The sequence below is a fragment of the Lepus europaeus genome, chromosome 3 (genome assembly GCF_033115175.1).
Source record: "Lepus europaeus isolate LE1 chromosome 3, mLepTim1.pri, whole genome shotgun sequence".
Classification (NCBI taxonomy): domain Eukaryota; kingdom Metazoa; phylum Chordata; class Mammalia; order Lagomorpha; family Leporidae; genus Lepus; species Lepus europaeus.
The window spans coordinates 38,205,656-38,228,530 of NC_084829.1; the positions used below are offsets into that span (position 1 = coordinate 38,205,656).

At 45.2% G+C, this 22,875-nt stretch overlaps 1 protein-coding gene across 2 annotated transcripts in view; it reads left to right on the plus strand.

Annotated features, from left to right (window-relative positions):
* The first annotated feature begins 1,134 nt into the window (after window positions 1-1,134).
* ZFAND3 (zinc finger AN1-type containing 3) overlaps window positions 1,135-22,875 on the plus strand; it is a 323,622-nt gene continuing 301,881 nt past the window's right edge. The window contains exon 1 of one of the 2 annotated variants that reach the window (XM_062186051.1): window positions 1,135-1,240. In XM_062186051.1, the coding sequence (XP_062042035.1) occupies window positions 1,170-1,240 (71 nt within the window). In that variant the 5' untranslated portion in view covers window positions 1,135-1,169. The remainder of the gene's footprint in view (window positions 1,241-22,875) is intronic. The other variant, XM_062186050.1, reaches the window with a different exon arrangement.

Consider the following 22,875-nt stretch of genomic DNA (forward strand, 5'->3'; position numbering starts at 1 on the left):
CCAGAAATCCATTGCGGCCAAAAGGCAACCAGCTGTCTGCGTGGAACTGGCAGAATGGGTTGGGTGGAGGGGGTGCCGGGAAACAAGGGAGCGCCCCAGGGGCACGGTAGTTGAGGGAAGAGAGGCTCCCAGGTGTCGCCAAGAAACGAAGCCGACCGCTTCGGAGACTTTCCTAGCAGCCAAAGACGCCCGAAAGCCCCAGACCCACTTCCGGGTTTGGAAGCGCTCCCTCTCAAGCCCCACCCCGCACCCGGCTTCGGGGTCTTAGGGCGCATGCGCCGCCGCTCCAGGGCCTGGCCCAACTTATCCTAAACAAGTAGTGCGCTCCTCCCCCTCCCGCTTGGGGCGTACCATTCGCTTAGGGGGGAGGCAACGCGCCCCAGAGCGCTCAGAAACCTGTTCCCTTTCCTCAGACGGGGAAGGTAAGTTTGCCTCAGATTTTAAAAGTTACAAGAATACAAAAATCTCAGAGGCCGACCGCCGGCTGCTAACCCAATGCCGTCGGCCTTGCCCAGAGCCCCGTACTCCGCCTTTGAGGCACTGAACAAAGTGGCACGCCCGGATCCCAGCTGATCAGCTGCTGGGCTTTGGCGGCGGCTCCCCCGGGCGAGACCATTGTGACTCCTTGGGAGGGGTGCGCGCGGAGGGGAGGGGGCGGAGCGGCCATTGTCCGGTCATCGCAACCTCCGGGGGGAGGGGAGCGTGTCGCCGAGCGAGCGGGGCCCGGGGCTTCACAGCGGCCGCTGCGACTCCAGAGCCGGCGGGGACCTCAGGTCCTTCCCCGCGCCGCCGCACGGGACACCACTCTGGCTGGGGAGCGGCGGTGGGAGCTGCCGAGGGCGCCGGGTCTCCCTCCTCCCCTGCGGTCCTCGGCTCACCCGCACGCCCCTCCTCCTCAGCTCCCCTCCTCCTCTCTCCGCGCCTCCCCCGGCCCCCCCGTCTCCGCAGGCCGAGTGGTGCGGCCCGCCTCCAGCTGACCGGCCTGGAATCCCGGCTCGGAGCCCCGGACTCGCGCCCGCCCGCGCGCCCGCTCCCTCCCCCTCCCCCTGCCCCGAGCCCCCCGACGCCGCCGCCGCCGCCGCCGCCTCCTTCGAGCGGGGCCCGGGCCCAGCCGCCGCCGCCGCCACCGCTGCCGCCGCCGAGCTCCGCCGCCGCCGCCGCCGAGCACCATGGGAGACGCCGGGAGCGAGCGCAGCAAAGCGCCCAGCCTGCCGCCGCGCTGTCCCTGCGGCTTCTGGGGGTAAGAGCGGGCAGGGTGGGGGCGGGGGCGGGGTGGGGGCCGCGGGGGCCGGGGGCTGGGGTGGGGGTGGGCGCTCGGGGCCCGGCAGGCCGGAGCCCTGGGGGCTGGGCCCCGGCCGGGCCTGCAGGGAGGGGGCAGGGGTAGCGTCCCGGGGAGGGCTGGCGGGTGGGGAGCTGGGGTGGGCAAAGAAGGCCCCGTCCTGGGTGCGCTCCCACCCTTGAGGCTTGGGCCGGCGGGGGCCGGCGGGGCCACGGCCGGGGGGGGGGGCTGGGCGGCCAGGAAGGGGTGAGGGGGCGGCCTTGGCACCTCCAGGTGGAGCTGGGGTGCCCCCTTCCCCCGGCGGTGCGGAGGCCGCCCTCCCTGCCCCCGAGTGGGTGCCCTGGCACCGGGAGGGTATTTCCTCTGACTTTTTCACCTTTCCTCCTCCCTGTCCCCAAGAGACTTGCATCATCACTTCCTAAATTATATCCCAGTGCCCCATTTGCTTTCAGGAGGCAGTTCGCACGTCGACCATTTGTAAAAATCGAGTCCAGAACCCGGGCTGGGGAAGACCTATAAGACTGTTCAAACGCCTTTCAGGAGAGCTGAAAATTCCCTTGTCAGAAAATCCCAACAAAACCCCAAGTCAGCCTGGCTGGGGGAATATGAAAGCCAGGTTACTCAATTGACTGCCAAATTCTCCCTTTTGTCCATTAATTAAAAAAAAAAAAAATGACACAGATGTTCACAGTGGACAGCATAGATAACTTGGATATCTTGTGTTCAGATGAAAAAAATGTGAGGTGGAAAATGACACCCTCCCAAGGTACAGGTTAAATTCTCCTTGTAACACCTCCGATTTTCAATTTTCGTGGATTGCCACCTAACAGGTGCCTCCGTTGGACCACATGACTATACTTCCTGGTGGGGAGATGAGGCACTGAGGGCCTACTGCTGTGCTGCTTTCTTTTTAAAAGATTCGTTACATATGGAGGCGCATAGGGGCAGGAAGGGAGTTATTCATCGGGAGGACATCTTAGAGAGAAGTACTGTAGTAGTTTGTCTTTGCAGTTGCCCATATCTGAGGAGTTAGTGTAGAAATTAAGGCCGTGATTGTAGGACTGCAGAGAAAAATTAGAAGGTGGATCTTAAAGGAGATGCCTTGATTTTGTCAAAGCCCAAGGTTGTAAGGAAGAAGTGGATCTTCACTTTCTCATCTTTCTGCCTAGTGGAAGGGTATTAGTGACAGTTACCAAAAGCGTTGTCAAAAGTCCTGCGTATGTGGACGTATTGTAGGTTTATAGTCTTGGCTTGGTCTTGACTTGACAGTAGTGGTTGGGTTGTGTGCCACGTGCTCTCCTGGACAGTCTCATTCCCACAAGAACCTTTCCAGGTAGGAAGCATTATGTCCTCGTTACTAGATAGGGAAACTGAGGCTTGAGGAGGATGGATTAACTTGCAGGGTGGAGCTGGCAGGCCTTCGGCACGCTTAGTGCCATCACATGTATGACATCAGTCTGCTGCCCTCAGATTATAACTTGTAAGACATGGGCCTAAAGAAGGCTGCCAGTGACAACTAATGCCCGGGATCCATCAGAGGCCTGTTTCCTGGCAACACGTGTATGTTCTTGGGACCATTATCATGAGTGGAATCCTCACTGAAACCAAGGAGATGGGCTAGCCTTCCAACTTCAGCCAGCGTGGTTCTGTAAAAGAGTGGTAGTAGCAGGCAGGAAAGCCTAGTGCTGATGTTTTACTTGATCTGCAAGCAGCCAGAACTTTTTTTTTTTTTTTGATATGTTCCGTCTGGCAGTTTTTATAAACTGCAAATTGTCCAAGAGGAGTAGTGAACACAAAACTATTTTTGTTATGGTGAAAAGTGTTTTTATTGTGCAGTGTTTTAACCTTTCTTTAGGGTGTTTATAGACAACTGTTTAGTTTGTATTTTGTACCAAAGGAGAACAAAATTGAAGTCTTATTTCCATCATACCATAGCTCATTTTGAACATTTCTCCTATTACATGAGCCATATTCATGTTATTTTCATTAAGGAAACTTAGAATTTATCCAACAAATATTTGAGTGCCTCTGATATACTGATGGCTGAGAAGGGTAGTGGCCCTGTCCTCTGGGGCATAGGGCATACAACTGGTTGTGGTAAATTGTGCAGGGTATCCTGAGAAGTGTATGTACCCTGGCTGGGAGGGAGGTAGAAGAACCAGGTAGGGAGCTTGGAAGAAGTGACACTTTAGCCTAGACAGATTGCAGGAAGGGTAGGAGGAGAAGAGAGTGGAAACACAAGAGTGTTTCAGGCAGAGGGAATAGCATGATTGAAACCCAGGATGTGAGAGTGAGCATTACACTTTGGAGGAAGACAAAGTTCATTGGTAGGTCATAAATGGGGATCAGCTAGAGCAGAAGCTGAGGAGGTGGGAGAATTTGTGGTACTTGGCTCCCTTAGTATGTTCAGGACTTTGGACTTTTATCCCGAGTGCACTGGCAAGCTGTTGAAGAACTTTGAGCGGGGAGTGACGTGATTATCTGCAGTGATAATGGAAGATTATTGGTTGATGCTGAGAGTGGCATGGGTGTGTGAGTATGACTATGCATGTGGTGTGTGTATGTTCACGTTGCCAAATCTAAGAGCCCTGTCCGGAGAGGGTGATCCAGGCCAGCTGTGATAGCATGGACTGGTGTGACTGGGGAGAAGAGAGAGGAGGAGGTCGATGTGAAAGCCATTCGGGAGGTATCTTTTGTCTTTTCAGGAACATGAAGGCTGTATACAACATTGCACTCTTTGGAAGCCATGGGCCTTTTAAAGTCAGCTAGCCAGGGCCCACACCCTGCCCTTTGTAGGGGAGCCTCAGCAGAAGGTTCTGGCACGCACAGATGAAAGGCAGTTCCTTTAGGATTGCTCTCCCCAGTGACTCAGGCTGCAGGACTCGCTGCCCAGCATTGTCTAGTCAAGACACCATGCAGTGGGGCTTAACCAGGAGAGCTCCGAGGTCTTTCAGTGAGAATGCAATCGGAAAGGAGAATGACAAGGGGACTCTATAAATGTCTTACTGCTGGGAACACCTACCTTCCAGTTCTTCCCTCTTGGTTTGGTGTGTAATTGTGTACAGGTAATTACATTATTTTGTAGATAGACCATCTCTCCACTGGGAAACTTTGGTTCCTTGGAAATTGTTGAAAGAGTACTCTGTTTATAAAAGTTGGAGGTTGTATATGTGATATTTTTAGGATTACAATGACTTATCCCTGAGACCCGACTTAAAAACTTTTAGTGAAATAAGAATGTTTTCTTTGCTCTTTTTAGGCACAAAGTAATCAGACAAAAAATATACTCTATGACACATGTCATATCTGAAATGAGGTACTATATACTTCCAAGAAAGAATATACTTCCACGAAAGCACTTCTAAACTAAACAGATACAAGTGGTTTTAGTTGAATCTGTATTTAAAATGATTTAGTAATTTAGAATGTACAGAGTCACTTGATTCTTCACAAATACTTTCCAAAGTTGTTGAAAGAGCAGACTTAGACTATTATAGACAAACCCAGAAAGAATAAAGGAATGTACTGTAGATAATAGAGAATGTAATTAGAATGGAACAGTTTTTTTTCTCCCTGATTCTACTTAAGGGTAAAAACCCAATTATTGTTACTGATATTTTGCTTTCACAATTGGAAACAGTCTATTTTAATGAAATATTATGGAAACTTGAGGAAGTACTATTTCTTTCATAAATAAGCCTAAAGTATAGTAGAAATAAATGTTCAGTCTTGTAGTTAGGGAATAATATATTTAGGTATTATTTTTTTAAATTATGTTTTCATTGTATTTGAAAGGCAGAGGGGCCGGCACTGTGGCATAGCAGGTAAAGCCACTGCCTGCAGTGTTGGCATCCCATATGTGTGCTGGTTCAAGTCCTAGCTGCTCCACTTTCTACCCAGCTCCCTGTTAATGTGCCTGGGAAAGCAACAGAAGATGGCCCAAGTCGTTGGGCCCCTGCCCCGATGTGGGAGACCTGGAATAAGCTTCTGGTTTTGGATCTGTCCAGCTCTGACCATAGTGGCCATTTGGGGAATAAACCAGCAGATGGAAAACATCTCTCTCTCTTTCTGTAACTCTGCCTTTCAAATGAAAGTAGTGGGTGACAGGGACCCAACTACTTGAGCAGTTCCCTTGCTGTGTTACAGGATTGTAGTAGGAAGCTGCAATTGCAGAGCCAGCTGTCAAGCCTAGGTACTCTGCTATGGGATGCTAGTGTCCCAAGTGTTTTTTTTTTTTTTAAAGATTTATTTTATTTGAAAGAGTTACAGAGAGAGGTAGAGACGGAGAGAGAGGTCTTCCATTCGGTTCACTCCCCAGATGGCCGCAGCGGCTGGAGATGCACCATTCCGAAGCCAGGAGCTTTTTCCGGTCTTCCGCATGGGTGCAGGGGCCCAAGGACTTGGGCCATCCTCCACTGCTATTCCAGGCCATAGCAGAGAGCTGGATCGGAAGAGGAGCAGCCAGGACTAGAACCGGCACCCATATGGGATGCTGGTGCTTCAGGCCAGGGCTTTAACCCGCTGCACCACAGTGCCAGCCCCCCAACTGGTGTTTTTAGCAGTTGGCACTAAACACCCAACCCGAAATATGGGATTTTAATAGGTAAACTATTGTTCACCGTTTTGATTATTACAAAGAAGCAAGCTGCCATTGCTTGCCACACTGGCATCCACATCAGAGTGCTGGTTCTGTTCTTCAGTCCTTGCTGCTCTGCTTCTGACAGCAGCTCCTTGCTAGTGAACCTGGGAAAGAGCAGATGACGGCCTGAGTGCTTGGGCGCCTGCCACCCACGTGGGAGAACCAGAAAGAGCTCCTGGCTTCCGCCTGGTGCAGCCCTGACTGTTGTGGCCATTCGAGGAATGACCCAATGGAAGGAAGATCTCTTTCTCTGTGCTTCTCTGCCGCTCTGCTTTTCAAATAAATAAAAACTTTTTTTTTTTTTAAAAAGCTCTTCTATTGTAACAAATCATGCCATGAAACAGTTATTACATGGGTGCATTTTTTTTAGAAGAATAGATTTTATTGGCATTTTGTTTTTGTGATTAATTCTGTTGAAGCATTTTCCCTACAGACTAGATTTGCTTGATAATTGTGTTTTAAATAAAGATAGGCAGAGATGGGGATAGGCGTAATCTCACAAAATAGATTCCATTCCTGAAATGATTACCAATAGTTTATTGAAAACATAATTTGTTTTATTCCACTTTATTTTTGGTGATTATAACATACTGACTAGTTTAGCTGAATAGAATCCATGTATTTTTTTTCTCTGAGCCCAGGCTTTGAATTGAAATAGAGCATCATCTTTGTTACTGTCACTGCATGGGTAATGTGGCGAGTATGCTTGGCTCCTAGCAGTGTGTGACTCTCACACTCTTTTTGCTTCTTTAGTTTTAGTCTCACAGTTGGAACATGTTGTCACACTTCAGCATAACCTGGGCTTTCATGTTCATGTGAATACAGTATGAATCATTGATCAGTAGAATGTTCATACCAGTGATATCACTAATTATCCCTTGGTTATAAAATTTTCTTGGGGAGCAGGCATTGTGGCGCAATGGCTGAGTTAGGTTGGGGTACCTGCATCTTGTATCAGAATGCAGGTTCAAGCCCTAGCTGCTCTGATTCTGATCAAGTTTTCTGTTAGTATGTCTGAGAAGACATTGGAAGACGTCCCAGGTACTTGGGGCCTGCCATGTAGGTGGGAGACCTGGATGGATTTCTGGCTCCTGGATTCAAGCTGGCCCAGCCTCAGCTGTTGTGATTTGGGGGACTGATACAATGGGTGGAAGATCTATCTCTGTCTTGTCCTGCCTTTCAAATAAATAAATAAATAAACCTTAAAAAATAAAACTTCCATAAACATGCCCTTCAAAACAGAAAACTTGCTTGTGTAGTTTGTCTTGCATCTTTGAGTATTGTATGTTATCTGAAGGTGCAATGTGATCTAAATGTAAATATTCAATAGCAGTTATCTACTTTATTTTCCTGATTGCATTTGGTATATCCAGAAGATATAAAGCTTGTGTCTTTGACACAACAGAATGCAAGGAGGTAGATATTTTTATTTATTTGAAAGGCGGAGTTACAGAGAGGCAGAGGCAGAGGCAGAGAGAGAGAGAGTTAGTTCTTCCATCTGCTAGTTCACTCCCCAAATGGCCGCAATGGCTGGAGCTGGGCTGATCTAGAGCCAGGAGCTTCTTCCGGGTCTCCCATGTGGGTGCAGGGGCCCAAGGACTTTGGCCATCTTCTGCTTTCCCAGAAGCAGAGAGTTCGCTCGGAAGTGGAGCAGCTGGGACTCGAACCCGCACCCATATAGGATGCCGGCACTGCAGACAGTGACTTTATCCACTACACCACAGTGTTGGCCCCCAGATATTTTTAAAATGTTTAAAGAAAACAGTCTTTTTATATTGATTTGAAGCAATAGCTTATTAGAGTTAGGTCCAGTTAGCATGCATGGCTGTTTTGATGATAACTTTTTCTCTTCATTTACCAGTTTGCTCTTCACTCATCATCCATCACCCCATCATCACCACCTCCTGTTGCCCTTTCCGCAAAAGAGGAGTATTCAGTAGTTTATAATACTGAAAAGTTTGGCCTAAATGTCTCTTTGTAGTCATTAATGGTATCACAGTTGACAATACTTTTCACAAATTAATCTCTTGTTGGCTGGAAAAATTAGAGGACTAAGGATCCTTTGAAGTTAATGAAGTCATCAAAAGTCAAAACACCCAAAACCAAGAAGAATGTATAAGGTACTAATCACTTAGAACAGGGTACTAAGAGGGTGAGAACTAATATAATTTGGAATTTTTTTATATCTGCCACCAGGTCCCTTTTTTTTTTTTTTTTTTTAAGATTTATTTATTTGAAAGAGTTACACAGAGAAGGAGAGACAGAGAGAGTCTTCCATCTTCAGGTTCACTTCCCAATTGGCTGCAATGGTTGGAGCTGTGCTGATCCAAAGCCAGGAGCCTGGAGCTGCTTCTGGGTCTCCTATGTGGGTGCAGAGGCCCAAAGACTTGAGCCATCTTCTACTGCTTTCCCAGGCCATAGCAGAGAGCTGGATTGGAAGTGAAGCAGCCGAGACTTGAACTGGCGCCCATATGGGATGCCGGCGTTTCAGGCGGCAGTTTTACCCATTATGCCACAGTACTGGCCCCATAATTTGGAATTTTTATTAGGTCATAAGGAGATTGTTTTTATTCAATGTAATTCAGTCTTTTGTATTCCTACAATAATTACAGATCTAGGGTGGGCATTCTGGCACAGTGGGTTGTAACTCCTTGTGACAATGGCGTCCCATATCAGTTTGAATCCTGGCTGCTCTGCTTCTGATCCAGCTCCCTCCCTGCTAATGTGCCTATGAAGGCAGTCGAAGATGGCCTAAGTGCTTGGGTCCCTGCCATCCATTTGGGAGACCAGGATGGAGTTCCTGGCTTTTGGCTTTAGCTTGGCTCAGCCCTGGCTGTTGTGTGTGTGGGCATTTGGAGAGTGAAACAGTGGATGGAAGATCTTTCTCTCTCTCACCCTTGCCCCTGCCCTGCCTCCTTCCCCAGTCTGTCAAGTAAATCAATGACTAAATCTTTCAAAAAAATCTCAAATCAAGATCAAGATGGTGGCTAATTTTTTTTTGTTGTTGTTGTTTTACTTTAGCCCTGGTGGCTTGGGCTATACACTGCGGCCAGTCTAGTAACATTCTCCCCTACCTCCACCCAGTACACAACCATTCCCTACTTTCCTTTTCTCTTTTTAAAGAAAGGCTGGGACTAAGGTTGGTATCAACAGATCCACATGGAGGAAGTGACTGGTCATGACCCCACGTTGACTTACTGAATGGTGGTGGTGGATTTTGTGTTATAATGGTTTGCAGAAGAGTGCCTTCTATTGCTGCCATGTGTATGACACAGTGTCACTCATGTCCTTCCGGGAGCTTTGAGTAACAGTGAGTTGGCTCTGGGCTGGGTCCCTGTGTGACAAGATTACATTGTTCAATGAGACATTCATCATATACAATTTTATTTAGTTTGCCTTTCCCTTTTAATATATCTCTAACCTATTCTTCTAACCTTTAAAAATAGAGGGGTGTTTTAAAAATTGACCCATAAAAAGACATTTCCTGTATGTATTACATGCAGAAGGATGGTTAAGGAAATTTATTTAGTGTTTAATAATCAGAATCTAAGACAGTATTCTAGAATTACACAGTCCATTATGGTAGCCACTAGCTACAAGTAGACGTTTAAATTTAGATTAATTAAACTTAAATAGAATGAAAAATTTAGTTCATCAGTCACAGGAGCTGCGTTTTCAATACTCACCAGCTCAATAATTAGGAGATACCCTGTTGGGGAACACAGAGAACTTCCTCATCCTCCTAGAAGGTTCCACTTCACAATGCTATTTTAGAATGTTGTCCTGATAGGCAAACAGAATTTTCAGGTCTGGTTTTTTTTGGCTTTCCAGATCCCTTTTTTCTTATATCCTGAAAGTGAGGAACTTGTCTCACTTAACTGTAAATTTCTTTCCAGATTGGATATATTTTATTTCTTCTAGGAAAATCAGTACTGTTGTTAATCCACATTACTGGGAGCTGCTCCTTTGATCAGCTCTGGGAATTAAGATTTCAGTATTAGTCTATAATTTGAACACTTTTTCTCAATGTTAGTACTTAGTGTTATTAAACTGGCAGCCTGCAAGGCTTATACAGGGAAGTATTTGTCTAATAGAAGATGAATTTTTCCTTTAGAGCGATAGAATTTTTTTAAGGAACTCATCTTTTTGAAGGGATTATGACTTGTAGAGGAATAACATTTATTTTCAGAAATGTAAATCTTGTATGGCAGCTAACTTTATATATGATTGAAGTTGGGTACGTTTGTTTTTCGGCTAAGTTGAAGTCTCTGGAGAAAGGTGGAATATATGGGAATGTTCAGCAACTGAGCAAAAGCAAATGGATGTACCATGCTGAGGGAATGACCCAAGATGAATGAAAGTGACATGTCGTCCCTGAGGCCAGGGGCAGAGCTGCAGACAGCCAGGTACCTGAGAGGTGTGGCTGTGTCTGTTGCCAGAGGAGGGATGGTGTGCCAAGTGACTGCATCTGTTCATTCTGCTGTACCGGATGTCTCAGTATCACAGACAGGCTTACGTTCGTAGTAGGGCAGAAGATGTTCTAGGAGAGATTATCCATGTTGCTTGTACCACTCTTGTGTCTCTGGGTGTAGTGGGTGATGTACATGGGACCTTTCGGAGAATGGTTTTCTTGTTTCTTTCTGCAGTAGTGGTGTGGAATGATAGCTGCTGATGTCTGGGCTAATAGTGGACGCCTAGCGCGCGTGTGTAGACTAATCACTCAGTCACACTTCGTGGCAGGAGAAGCATTCTGATCAGCATCACAGATACTCTCCCTGCCGTCTCGTTCCTGGACCAGGCACGTGATGTTCTTACATAAGCTTGTGTTAGTAGCATTTCTGAGCAGGGTTCAAGGAGCTCTGTGTAAGCTGGAAGAGCAGAGGCTGGATTTGGGGAACCAGAATGTTAGAGGGCTTTGCGGTAATGTCTGTGCTTTCAAAGCTTTTGCTTATTTAGGGTCATCATTTTTTAGTTTCAGTTCTTTCTAGGATGCCTTTTATGGATAGATGTGCTGGCAGAGTTACCCCCAAAAGGATTTATGACTAAAATACAAAGTGTATTGAATAATACAGTCATTCTTAAACTCATCAGAAGTTATTAACCAACAAAAAAGGAAAAACTGGAAGTGAGAGAAGGTATGGTATATTTCAGTGGAAGTTGTTTCTTGATTTCTGTGCCTGGGGAGGCATGGATGATGTAATTCTTTCTCTTCTTCAGTTGCACTGAAATCCAGAACACCAAACACATGTGTGTTTGCATATGAAACTTTGGCTGTATATACAAAATCCTCACAGTGTATGACTTCATCATATACAATTTTTATTTAGTTTGCCTTTCCCTTTTAATATATCTCTAACCTATTCTTCTAACCTTTAAAAATAGAGGGGTCTTTTAAAAATTGACCCATAAAAAGGCTTGCGTACTGGAAACTCTTCAAAAATCATTTTGTTGATAAACATGTGGCAACATGTTTATGTAATCCGCTTTCTTTGCACCATCCCGCCCTTACCAGTGCTGTAGCACTTCCACAACATATTTACACGCTGCATTTTGTTTTTTCCTCAGTGTATATTGGACAGGATCTAATCTAGAAACAGTTGCTGTGACTGAAATGATAAAATCTTTGCAAATGACAGATAACTCTTAAATGAAAGTGTGGAGTATTGCACTATGTATACTAGTTTCTTTAGGGGTTTATGATCTCAATAGTATCAGTAAGGATTAATTTAGAAAATGATACCCATCATAAATCTTGATCGATGGAAGTTACTGCAGACTGCCTCCCCTCCGCCCCCAAAGATTTACTTATTTGAAAGGGAGTTACGGTGAGGGGGAGGGAATATCGATCTTCCATCTTCTTGTTCACTTCCCAGATTGCTACAATGGCTGGAGCTGGGGTGATCTGAAGCCAGGAACCAGGAGCTATTTCTGGGTCTCCCCCGTGGGTGCAGGGGTTCAAGGAATTGGGCCATCCCTCGCTGCCTTTTTGAATGCATTAGCAGGGAGCCCGATTAGAAGTGGAGCAGCTGGGACTTGAACTGGCATCCATATGGGATGCCAGTGTTGCAGGTGGCAGTTTTATGTGCTGCACAATGCTGGCCCCAATATGAAGATTTTTTAAAAAAATATTTATTTATTTATTTGAAAGAGTTACACAGAATGAGAAGGAGAGGCAGAGAGAGAGGTCTTCCATCTACTGGTTCACTCCCCAGTTGGCTGCAACAGCTGTAGCTGCGCTGATCTGAAGCCAGGAGCTTCTTCCGGGTTTCCCCCGTGGGTGCAGGGGCCCAAGGACTCGGACCATCTTCTGCTTTCCCAGGCCGTAGCAGAGAGCTGGATCAGAAGTGGAGCAGCTTGGACTAGAACTGGCGGCCATATGGGATACCAGCACTGCAGGTGGCGGCTTTACCTGATACGCTACAGCACTGGCCCCGAAAACTTTTTAAAAAGACTTATTTAGTGGAGAGAGAGAAGGAGAGAAGAGAAGGGAGAGAGGGAGAGAAAGAGCAGGTACCCCTATCCACTGCTGCGAAGCCCCCTGATGATCCTCCAGTTCCAGTGTGAGTAAGGTACCCTGTCAGTGTGCTCACAATGTCCTCCAGGGCTCTGCTGTACCACTTTCCTCAGAATGTTTTGCCAGCGTATTGGTGTGCCTCTCCTTCTAGATCATGTTTTCTTTGGACAAGAGCCACAGCAAGGTGTCTCATGCCTACCAGAACTCAAAACACATGAGAGAATGCTTAACGAGTGTTTGCTGAACAAGGGATTGGCTCTGGAAAGTGGCCAAAAGGATCAGAAATCTTATCAGCTAACTAGGTGGCAGCGGCCTGGAGAGCACCAAAAATAACAGACTGCCCTGTTGAGTCAGGAGGCTTCTGCATCTATTGCACTTTCATTTAGGGCTGGGAATTTAGCTCTGTAGAAAAGTAATTACCATGGCCAGGCACTGTAGCAAGGGCTTGATGGGTACTGGAGCTTACTGACCCTCAAAGCAACTCTCAGATTTTTTTTTTTTTTTTAAAGGCAGAGTTAGAGAGAGAGAGAGAGAGACAGACAGAGAGAGAGAGAGAGAAAGGTCTTCCTTCCGTTGGTTCACACCCCAAATGGCTGCTATGCCCGACGCGCTGCGCCGATCCGAAGCCAGGAGCCAGGAGCTTCCTCCTGGTCTCCCATGTGGGTGCAGGGCCCCAAGCACTTGGGCCATCCTCCACTGCACTCCCAGGCCACAGCAGAGAGTTGCACTGGAAGAGGAGCAACCAGGACTAGAACCTGGCACCCCAACTGGGACTAGAACCCGTGGTACCAGTGCCGCAGGTGGAGGATTAGCCTAGTGAGCCGTGGCACCGGCACTGGCTCTTGACTTCATCCTGGCCCAGCTCTAACTGTTGCAGCCGTCTGGGGAGTAAATCAGCAGATGGACAATAACTCTCTCTCCGGAAGTTACATTAAATCCTAAGAATTTAGTAATAGGGTTTTCTGGGGGAAAAGGACTTTTATTATTTTTAAGGCGAATGAAGGACCCTTGCAAAGTTTCTTCAAAACTCCTCCAAAGATGAGGTATGCTAATCTCTTATCTCTAGAAAACCAACTTAACTCCAGCTAGGTGTGGGTTTTGGAATCAAAGCTATGGGTTTATCTCTCTGCCTCTTTATCTTTAAAAAATAGGGGCTGGAGTTATGGCACAGCAGGTAAAGCCACTGCCTGCAACACCGGCATCCCATGGGTGCAGGGGCCCAGGTGGTTGGGCTGTTTTCTGCTGCCCTCCCGGTGCATTAACTGGATTGGAAGCAGAATGGCTCAGACTTGAATCTGCACTCCTGTGTGGGATGACAGCGCTATGGTGGCTTAATCTGCTGTGCTACAGTACCTGCCCCTCATTGTAAAATGTTTTCAGAGAGAAGGGCTGTATTACTTGTTTGTCCAGGAAGAACTAGTAAAGCAGGAGATAGGCAAGAATTTGTTGAACTTACTAAGCTTCATGAAGCAGAGAGAGAAGAAAAATCAGTTGCAAGGAATGGAATTGGTTATGGCACTACCTGTAAAGGGAAGAAGGTAAATTGAGTCTCCGCGGCCTGCCTGCAGAGACACCAGTTCGATTTCTCTAACTGGTTGAGAAGGTGCCTCTGGGCATGGCAGAAGTGTGAGCCTGGGGCTCTCACAGATGGAACACGCATTTTGCTGAAAGCTGCTGCTATTTCCACTCAACTTTAGTTTGAAATCTGTACTGCAGCTCTCATCCTGTTATCTTTAGCACATTCCTATGAGAAACCAGGGGGCTCACACCCTAGACTTCAGGAACACTTAGTGCTTCCTTTAATCCCATCCACTGCTGTTCACGTTAGCGTTAGTTTTTCTACAAGTTACAGATGTGGTCACCTTATATTTTGACTAGAATCCCTAATTACTGTCACCCCACCGTCCTCCATGTGTCCCCATCCTCAGCCCCCGTGCACTCTTCTAGTTGACCACCTTCTCTGTACCCTTAGCTTTCCTGCTCACCTCCACATCTGTGGTCAAATATAAATCTATCCAGTGAGTTTTCTGCACCCCGAGTTTAGACACAAAACCAGCACAGCCTGTTCTACCTGAAAATACCTAGTTTATCTACAGTGAAAACTATTCAAGAGAGGTGGGGGGTGGCTGGGGGTTTGGTCTACAGTTTAAGCAGTAGTTGAAATGCCCACACTACATATCAGAGTGCCTGGATTCTAGGCCAGATTGGAATGCTAGCCCTGCTTCTGATCCCAGCTTCCTGCTATTGCAAACTCTTGGAGGCAGGAGGTGATGGACTCAGGTAGTTGGGTCTCTGCCACCCACATAGGAGTTTTGGATGACATCCCCAGTAGAGAATTGTGAGCAGATGGTATGTCTTAATGGTGTTTTAACTGCTAGGCCAATGCCTGCTCTCATTTGTTCAGTTTTTAAAAATAGGGTTGTTTCTTCTTTTTAATTGGTGTGTGTGTGTGTGTTTTAAGATTTATTTTATTTGAAAGAGTTACAGAGAGAGGTAGAAACAGAGAGAGTGGTCTTCCATCCGCTGGTTCACCCCCCAGATGGCAGCAACGGCTGGAGCTGCACTGATCTGAAGCCAGGAGCCAGGAGCTTCTTCCGGGTCTCCCATGTGGGTGCAGGGGCCCAAACACTTGGGCCATCTTCTGCTTTCCCAGGCCACAGCAGAAAGCAGCAGCTGGGACTAGAACCGGCGCCCATATGGGATGCCGGTGCTTCAGGCTTTAACCCGCTGCGCCACAGCGCCGGCCCCTGAATTGTTGTGTTTTAAGAGTTCTTTGTATGTTTTGGATAACAACAGTTCTTTATTAAATGTGTCTTTTGCAAATTTTTCCCCCCAGTCTGTGACTTATTTTCTTACTGGGTGAATTTTTATGTATAATTTGATGACTCTTCATATGTATGCATTTGTATAACTACAGCTGTTCAGTTTGATGTATAGTTAGAACATTTTCTGCATTCCAGCAGGAGTCTACTTTGGGCGCAGCCGATGCCCTGAGCTTTTTTGAACCTCTTCACTAAGGCTTGCTTTTACCTGGTTTTCAATTTTTTTTTATAAATGGAGTAATGTATTTTTTTGTGTGTGTATGAATGTGTGTTTTAGCTTTTTTCCCTCAGTATTATGACTTTTGTTTGGACATAGGTGCTCATTTCTCTTTGGTGTTATACCTGGCAGTAGAATTGCTGGATTATAAGGTATATCTGTGGAATACTTCAAAAAAAGTTCATACATAATGGAAGTGAAAGATGTATAATTTGGTGCAGTAAAATTTTGAAATTTTTATATATGATGGTTCTTTTTTTTAAGATTTATTTATTTATTATTTATTTGAAAGAGTTACACAGAGAGAGGAGAGGCCGCAGAGAGAGAGAGGTCGGTCTTCCATCTGATGGTTCACTCCCCAGTTAGCCGCATCGGCTGGAGCTGTGCTGATCCGAAGCCAGGAGCCAGGTGCTTGCTTCTTCCTGGCCTCCCATGCAGGTGCAGGGGCCCAAGCACTTGGGCCATCTTCTACTGGTATCCCAGACCATAGCAGAGAGGTGGATTGTAAGTGAAGCAGCTGGGTCTCGAACTGGTCCCCATATGGGATGCCAGCGCTTCAGGCCAGGGCTTTAATCCACTGCGCCACAGCGCTGGCCGCTATATATGATGATTCTTTAAAAAGTTCATGAAAATTGTAATAGCAATAAGCTGCATGGATTTCAAAATTTTTTTTGCAACAGAGTAAACCCAGCTTCTGTTCTTCTACAAACCTTTTGTAATACTTTTGCATGTGTGTATGTTTCAATTTAGTAAATGCACCAGTTTTCAAAAGTGGTGTATTGGTGTACACTTCTGTGTCAGTGTATGAGAGTTCTGGGGATTGCACGTATTTATCATTGACTTGTCATTGACTGTCTCTTGGTTTACTTGTGGCTAAGGTTATTGCATAGTGATACTAATTTGCATTTCTTGGATGACTAATGAAATTGAGCACCTTTCTTTATGGGCTATTTGGCTAAATTTTATTACGAAGTTGCTTGTTCAGTGTCTTATCCATTTTTCTAGTGAGTTGTTTTGCTTTTTTCTGATTTATTTATGATAATTCTTTACATATTCTGGATAAGTCCATTTTCAGATAGTCTGTGCATGTACTTGCATACTTTTTTTTTTGATTAGTTAAGGAATGTATTTAGTAAAAAAAAATTAGCAATACAAATGAGTGTATGATGAAAGGGATGTCTCCTCTTAACCTTTTATCCCTTAGAGGAATGCCGTATCTGTAGTCTCACTGTCTAGTGAGAATCATGTTCACGTTTCTTGAGTATCCTTTGAGAAATTTATTGTGCATTTGTCCTTTTTTCTAATACAGCATATCTACATACTATTCTCTAGCTTTCTGTTTTCTCTTGGTATGTCTTCTAATTCTTTCCAAATCAGTATATACATTTCTAGCTGCTTCTTTGAAATGGCAGCAAAGTATTACAATAGGCACGTAGACTTGATTTTATTTAACCAGGCTATCTGGTCTCTTCTTGGGGGTCATTATTGTTAGGCAGATGGTGTCAGATAATTGAATGTTTGGACTGTGGACCATCAGTAAGTGTGGAAGTACTTTATGTCTTTTGGATTTTAGGACAGAGAATGAGCTAGGGCTACACTGTCTAGGTTTATGTGAGTACTTAAATTATAGCTAAAGATTGGCAGTGGGGGACACATAGAGACCACAGTCCAGTGGTCTCTATGGGATGGGAATAGAGTTGTCAGAATCACTTTTGGGAGCCTTTTCTAAAAAATAGATTACTGGTACTTTCCCTAGCTGTATTTTGTGGGTCTAGGGTGAGTTCTGGGCAATTTATTTAAAAAAATTTTTTTAAAGATTTATTTATTTGGAAGAGTTACACAGAGAAGGTGAGGCAGAGAGAGAGAGAGAGAGAGGTCTTCCATCTGCTGGTTCACTGGGACTTGGGCCGATCCGAAGCCAGGAGCCCCCCCCCCCCCCCCCCGGGCCCTCCCACACAGGTACAGGGACCCAAGGACTTGGGCCATTTTGTACTGCCTTCCCAGGCCATAGCAGAGAGCTGGATCGGAAGTGGAGCAGCCAGGACTCGAACTGGTGCCCACATGAGATGCTGACACTGCAGATGGCGGCCCCACCTGCCACGCCACAGCACCGGCCCGCAATTTATTTTTGACTTTTTTTCTTCCATCCCCAGGCTGTGTATCACTTTTCTCTTGAGTTCCAGTGGTATAGAGTGAGAAGACAGTTAAGGATGGAACATCTGAGGAACACAGAAAAAGGAGTTTGGGAAGGTGGTAGACAGAGAAAGGAGATAAATCAGATGAGTCAGGGTTACCAAAGCCAAGGGAGGGGATAGTTCAGTGAGGAAATGGCAGTGGGGTCATGCTGCAGGTTGTGGTTTAGCTTTAGCATAATGTAAGTAATGCCTTTTTAGTCACATTTGTGTGTCCTGACTCTGTCCATTAATGATTCATGAATTTAACAATCATGAATTGGAAGAAATGTTTTCTATTCTCTCTCTCTCTTTATTTTAGAATTTATTTTATTTGAAAGGCTGAGTGATAGGGACAGAAAATGAGAGAGAGAAGGAGAACAGCAGCCTCACCTGGGCCAGAGAGAGAGAGAGAGAGAGAGAGAGAACAAGAACAGCAGCCTCACCTGGGCCAGGCCAAAGGCAGGAGCCTAGAACTCCATCTCTATCTGCCACCTGGTGCCAAGAGTCCAAGACCTGGAGCCATCTTCTGCTGCTTTCCCAGGTGCATTAGCAGGGAGCTGCATTGGAAGCAGAGCAGCTGGGGCTGCAGTCAGCACTCTGATGTGGGATGCTAGCATCACAAGTAAGTGGTGGCTTAATCTGCTGCTCCACAACACTTGACTCTGAAAGAACGCTCTTCCAGTAATATATTATGTAACTTTTTAGGGCAAATTAAAAAAAAATCACAACAGACCTTGAACTTCAACTTGATAGGTTTCAAGAAGTACTTCATCCTTACAGTGTTCTATGTCTGGTGGACAAGACTGCAGACACCTCATCTGTCTTGATATTCTACTTAATTTTGTAGATTTAACCTTTTTTCTTAGCTTTTGTTTTTTAGGACTAAGTCATTGTTTTTGAGTCTGGACTTTCATTCCTGTAAATGTTCAGATATGTCTTCTAAAGTCCTTCCAGTTACATGTTAGTTTTTTTTTTTTTTTTTAGAAGCATCTATATTGCTGAAAAGATACTATATATTTTCTTCCTCTGCTGTAGATTGGGATGGGGTGGAAGGAAGGTGATCATATGGGAGGTAATGAGATTTCTTTGTTTTTCTCTCTCTTTTTTTTTTTTTTTTTAAGATTTATTTTACTTATTTGAAAGGCAGAGTGATGGAGAGAGAGGGAGAGACAAAATCTTCCATCCATTGGTTCACTCCTCAAATGATTGCAATGGCCAGGGCAGGGTTAGGCCTAAGCCGGGAGCCTGGATCTCCATTCGTGCCTCCCATGTGGGTGGCAGGGACCCGAGTACTTGTGGCATTTTCTGGTTTCCCAGGTGTATTAGCAGGAACCTGGTTTGGAAAAGCAGCCGGCTCTCAAACCCAGTGCTCTGTTATGGGATGTTGGTGTCACTAAACTTCTGTGCCACAATGCTGGCCCTAAAATGTATTTCTTTAAAAAAAAGCTGAAAATACATATTTAGGAAAAGTGAGGTGAAGTATGAGGCAAAATGAGAGGACCAGCTTCTTGGCTGATACTGATTTATACTATTTTATTCATGATACAGAGATTCTATCAAATGATGTTAGAGAACACTGTGATTCAGAGTTAAGATCAAGTACATTTTTCAGAATCTTATTTTGCTGCATGTCATTTCTATTTTTTTTTTTTTTGACAGGCAGAGTTAGACAGTGAGAGAGAGAGAGAGAAAGGTCTTCCTTCCGTTAGTTTACCCCCCAAATGGCTGCTACGGCCGGCGCGCTGCGCCGATCTGAAGCCAGGAGCCAGGTGCTTCTCCTGGTCTCCCATGCAGGTGCAGGACCCAAGCACCTGGGCCATCCTCCACTGCCTTCCAGAGCCACAGCAGAGAGCTGGACTGAAAGAAGAGCAACCGGGACAGAATCTGGTGCCCCAACCGGGACTAGAACCCCGGGTGCTGGTGCCACAGGCGGAGGATTAGCCTAGTGAGCTGTGGCGCCAGCCCTGCTGCATGTCATTTCTATTAACATGCTTCAGTTTATTTAGCTGTATGACTGCTATCTTGTGATTTGAGGAAATTTGAAGTATTTTAGCAGTTGAACTATGTAATCAATAACATTTTGATCATTTTAATTTATCATATGGGCTTTTATTAAAGCATAATTCTATACTAGTATGTTAATGGTAAATATGTATTTCATGGAAAATATACACAAAGATACATTGTAAATTTGCTTAAAATTATATTGATGCATTTTAATTGTCATAAATATATTGGCTACTTGCTATTGCTTCATTTTAAAGTATCTCTTGGGGTGGGTGTTTGTCCTCATGCTTAAGATGCAGTTAAGAGGGCTGGTGCTGTGTTATAGAGGTTAAGCCTTAGCCTGTGGTGCTGGCATCCCATATGGGCACTGGTTCAAGTCCCAGCTGTTCCACTTCCAATCCAGCTTCCTGCTAATGGCCTGGCATAGCAGTGAAAGATGGCCCAAGTGCTTGGGCCCCAGCATTCACATGGGAGACCTAGAAGAAGCTCCTGGCTTTGGATTAGCACAGCTCTGGCCGTTGCGGCCATTTGGGGAGTGAACTAAAGTAATGGTAGATCTTTCTCTCTCTCTGTAACTCTGCCCCCAAATAAATAAATAAATTTTTTTTTTTTTTCTTCAAAGATACTAGTTAAGGTGCCTGTGTCCCATAGTACAGCATAGGAGGTCAAGTCCTGGTTCCAATTCTGATTCCAACTTCCTGTTAATACACACATCTGGGAGGCAGTAGGTGGGTCCCTGCTACCCAAGTGGGAGTCCTGGATTGAGTTCCCAGCTCCTTGCTTTGGCATGTCTCAGGCCAGCTGGTGCAGGCACTTGGGAAGTGAACCGTCAGATGGAAGCTTTGTGTGTGTCTCTGCTTCTCATATAATAAAAGCAAAAATAAAATATCTCCGGACAGGTTGGTGAAGTGAAGTTGATACCATGCCATTTTACATCGAGACTGACAAGAAGACTCAGGGCTGCAGTAATTCAGGACAGTGGCTGCATGTGCAGACAAGAACAACTTGCTATATTTTCATCCAGAAAGATTAGGAAGGGTTTTTGAACTCCTGGTTCAGAATAAGACACATCTTTGAAGTACTGATGGTAATTGGTTAAGATGAAACCTTGGGGTTTTCTAGTTCTGAATTGAAAGTATTTGAATATGGCCTTAATGCATTTTTTTTGCTTAATTAAAAACTTGAAAATACACTTCACCATAAATTTCATCCTTTCACAGTGTACAGTTTAGTGGTCTTTTTAGTCTGTTCTAAAAGTTGTATAACATCACTACCATGTAATTCTAGAAAATTTCATCACCTCAAAAAAAGAAGTCCTGTACCCGAGAGCGGTTGCCCTAACATTCCTCCTCCACCTGCTCCTGCACACTGTGAACATGCTTTCTGTTTCCTTGGATTTGCCAATTCTGACATAACACATGAGTGGAACATACAATATATGGCCTTTCTGTGCACTTCTTTCACTTAGTACAGTGTTTTTGAGGTTCATGTATCAGTAGTTCATTTCTATGGCTGGATAATAATCTGTTATATGGGTATACCACATTTTGTTTGTTAAAAGTAGATAGGTACTGAATTGTTTCCACTTTTGGCTATTATGAACAGTGCTGCTGCTCTGAACATTTACGTATGCATTTTTGTTTGAACATGCAGATTCAGTACTTCTGAATATGTATGTAGGAGTGGAATTGCTGGGTAATATGGTAAGACAAAGTTTAAATTTTTGAGAAACTGCCAGACCATTTTGCAGAGTGACTATATGATTTTTACATGCCCGCAGCAAAGTGTGAAGGGTCTAGTTTCTCTACATCCTTGCCAACTTTTTTTTTTAAGATTTTATTTTATTTTATATGAAAGGTTGAGTTAACAGTTACAGAGAGAGAGAGAGAGAGAGAGAGATCTACTGGTTCACTCCCAAATGCCTACAATGGTTGGAACTAGGCCTTTCTGGAGCCAGGAACTTCATCCTGATCTCCCATATCAGTGCAGGGGCCCAAGCACTTGGGCCATCCTCCACTGCTTTCCCAAGTACATTACCAAGGAGCTGGATTGGAAGTGGAGCAGCCAGGATTCGAACCATTGCCTGTATGGGATGTTGGCACTTCAGACGGTGGCTTTACCTGCTATGCCATAGCGCCAGCCCCTGAAATAGAGCTCTGATGTTATTTGTTTGCACATGGATATGTAGTTTTTCTCATACTGTTTGTTGAAAAACTTATTTTTTCTCCATTGAATTGCCTTGATACCTTTAGAAAAAAGTCAGTGAATGTAAGGTTTTACTTCTGGATGCTCAACTTTAATCCATTGTTCTATAATGTCTCTCTTTATACCAGTATCACTATGTTATTGAATGCTTACTTTATAGTACGAGTTTTTTTTAGAATTATTTTATTTTATTTGAAAGAGTTAGAAAGGTAGAGCCAGCGAGAGACCGTAGCACTGCTTTACTCCTCAAATGACCACAATGGCTAGAGCTGAGCTGATCCGAAGCCAGGAACCACAAGCTTCTTCCGGATCTCCTGTGTGGGTGCAGGGGTCCAAGAAGTTGGGCCATCTTCTGTTCCTTTCCCAGGCCATATTAGAGAGCTGGATCTTAAGTGGAGCAGCTGCTACTTGAACCAGCGTGCATAAGGGATGCCGGTTGCTACAGGCTGGGGCTTTAACCCGCTGCGTCACAGCGCCGGCCCCATAGTAGGTTTTAAAATCAAGAAAAATGAGTTCTCCAACTTTATTTTTTTAACATTTATTTATTTGAAAGTCAGTGTTAGAGACATGGAGAGAGAGAATTTTCCATCTGCTGTTTCACTCACTAGTTGGCCATACTGGGCCAGGCTGAAGCCAGGAGTGGGGAGCTTCTTCTGTCTTCCAGGTGGGCTGAGGAGCCCAAACACTTAGGCCATCTTCTGCTGCCTTCCTAGGTACATGTGCAGGGAGCTGAATTGAAAGTGGCACAGCTGGGACAGGAGCCAGCACCCATATGAAATGCTGATATCCCAGGCAGAGGCGTTACCTGCTATACCACAACGCTTGACCCTCCTATCCTTTGAGATTGTTTTGGCTATTTTAGGCTCTTTGTATTTGCAGATGATTTTAGCATCAGCTTGTCAGTTTCTGCAAAGAAGCCAGCTAGGAGTTAGCTGGTGATTGCATTGAATTGGAGATTAATTTGGGGAGTGTGGGCATGTTAACAGTATTTTTGTGTCTTCCTAGATTTGTTCACGGG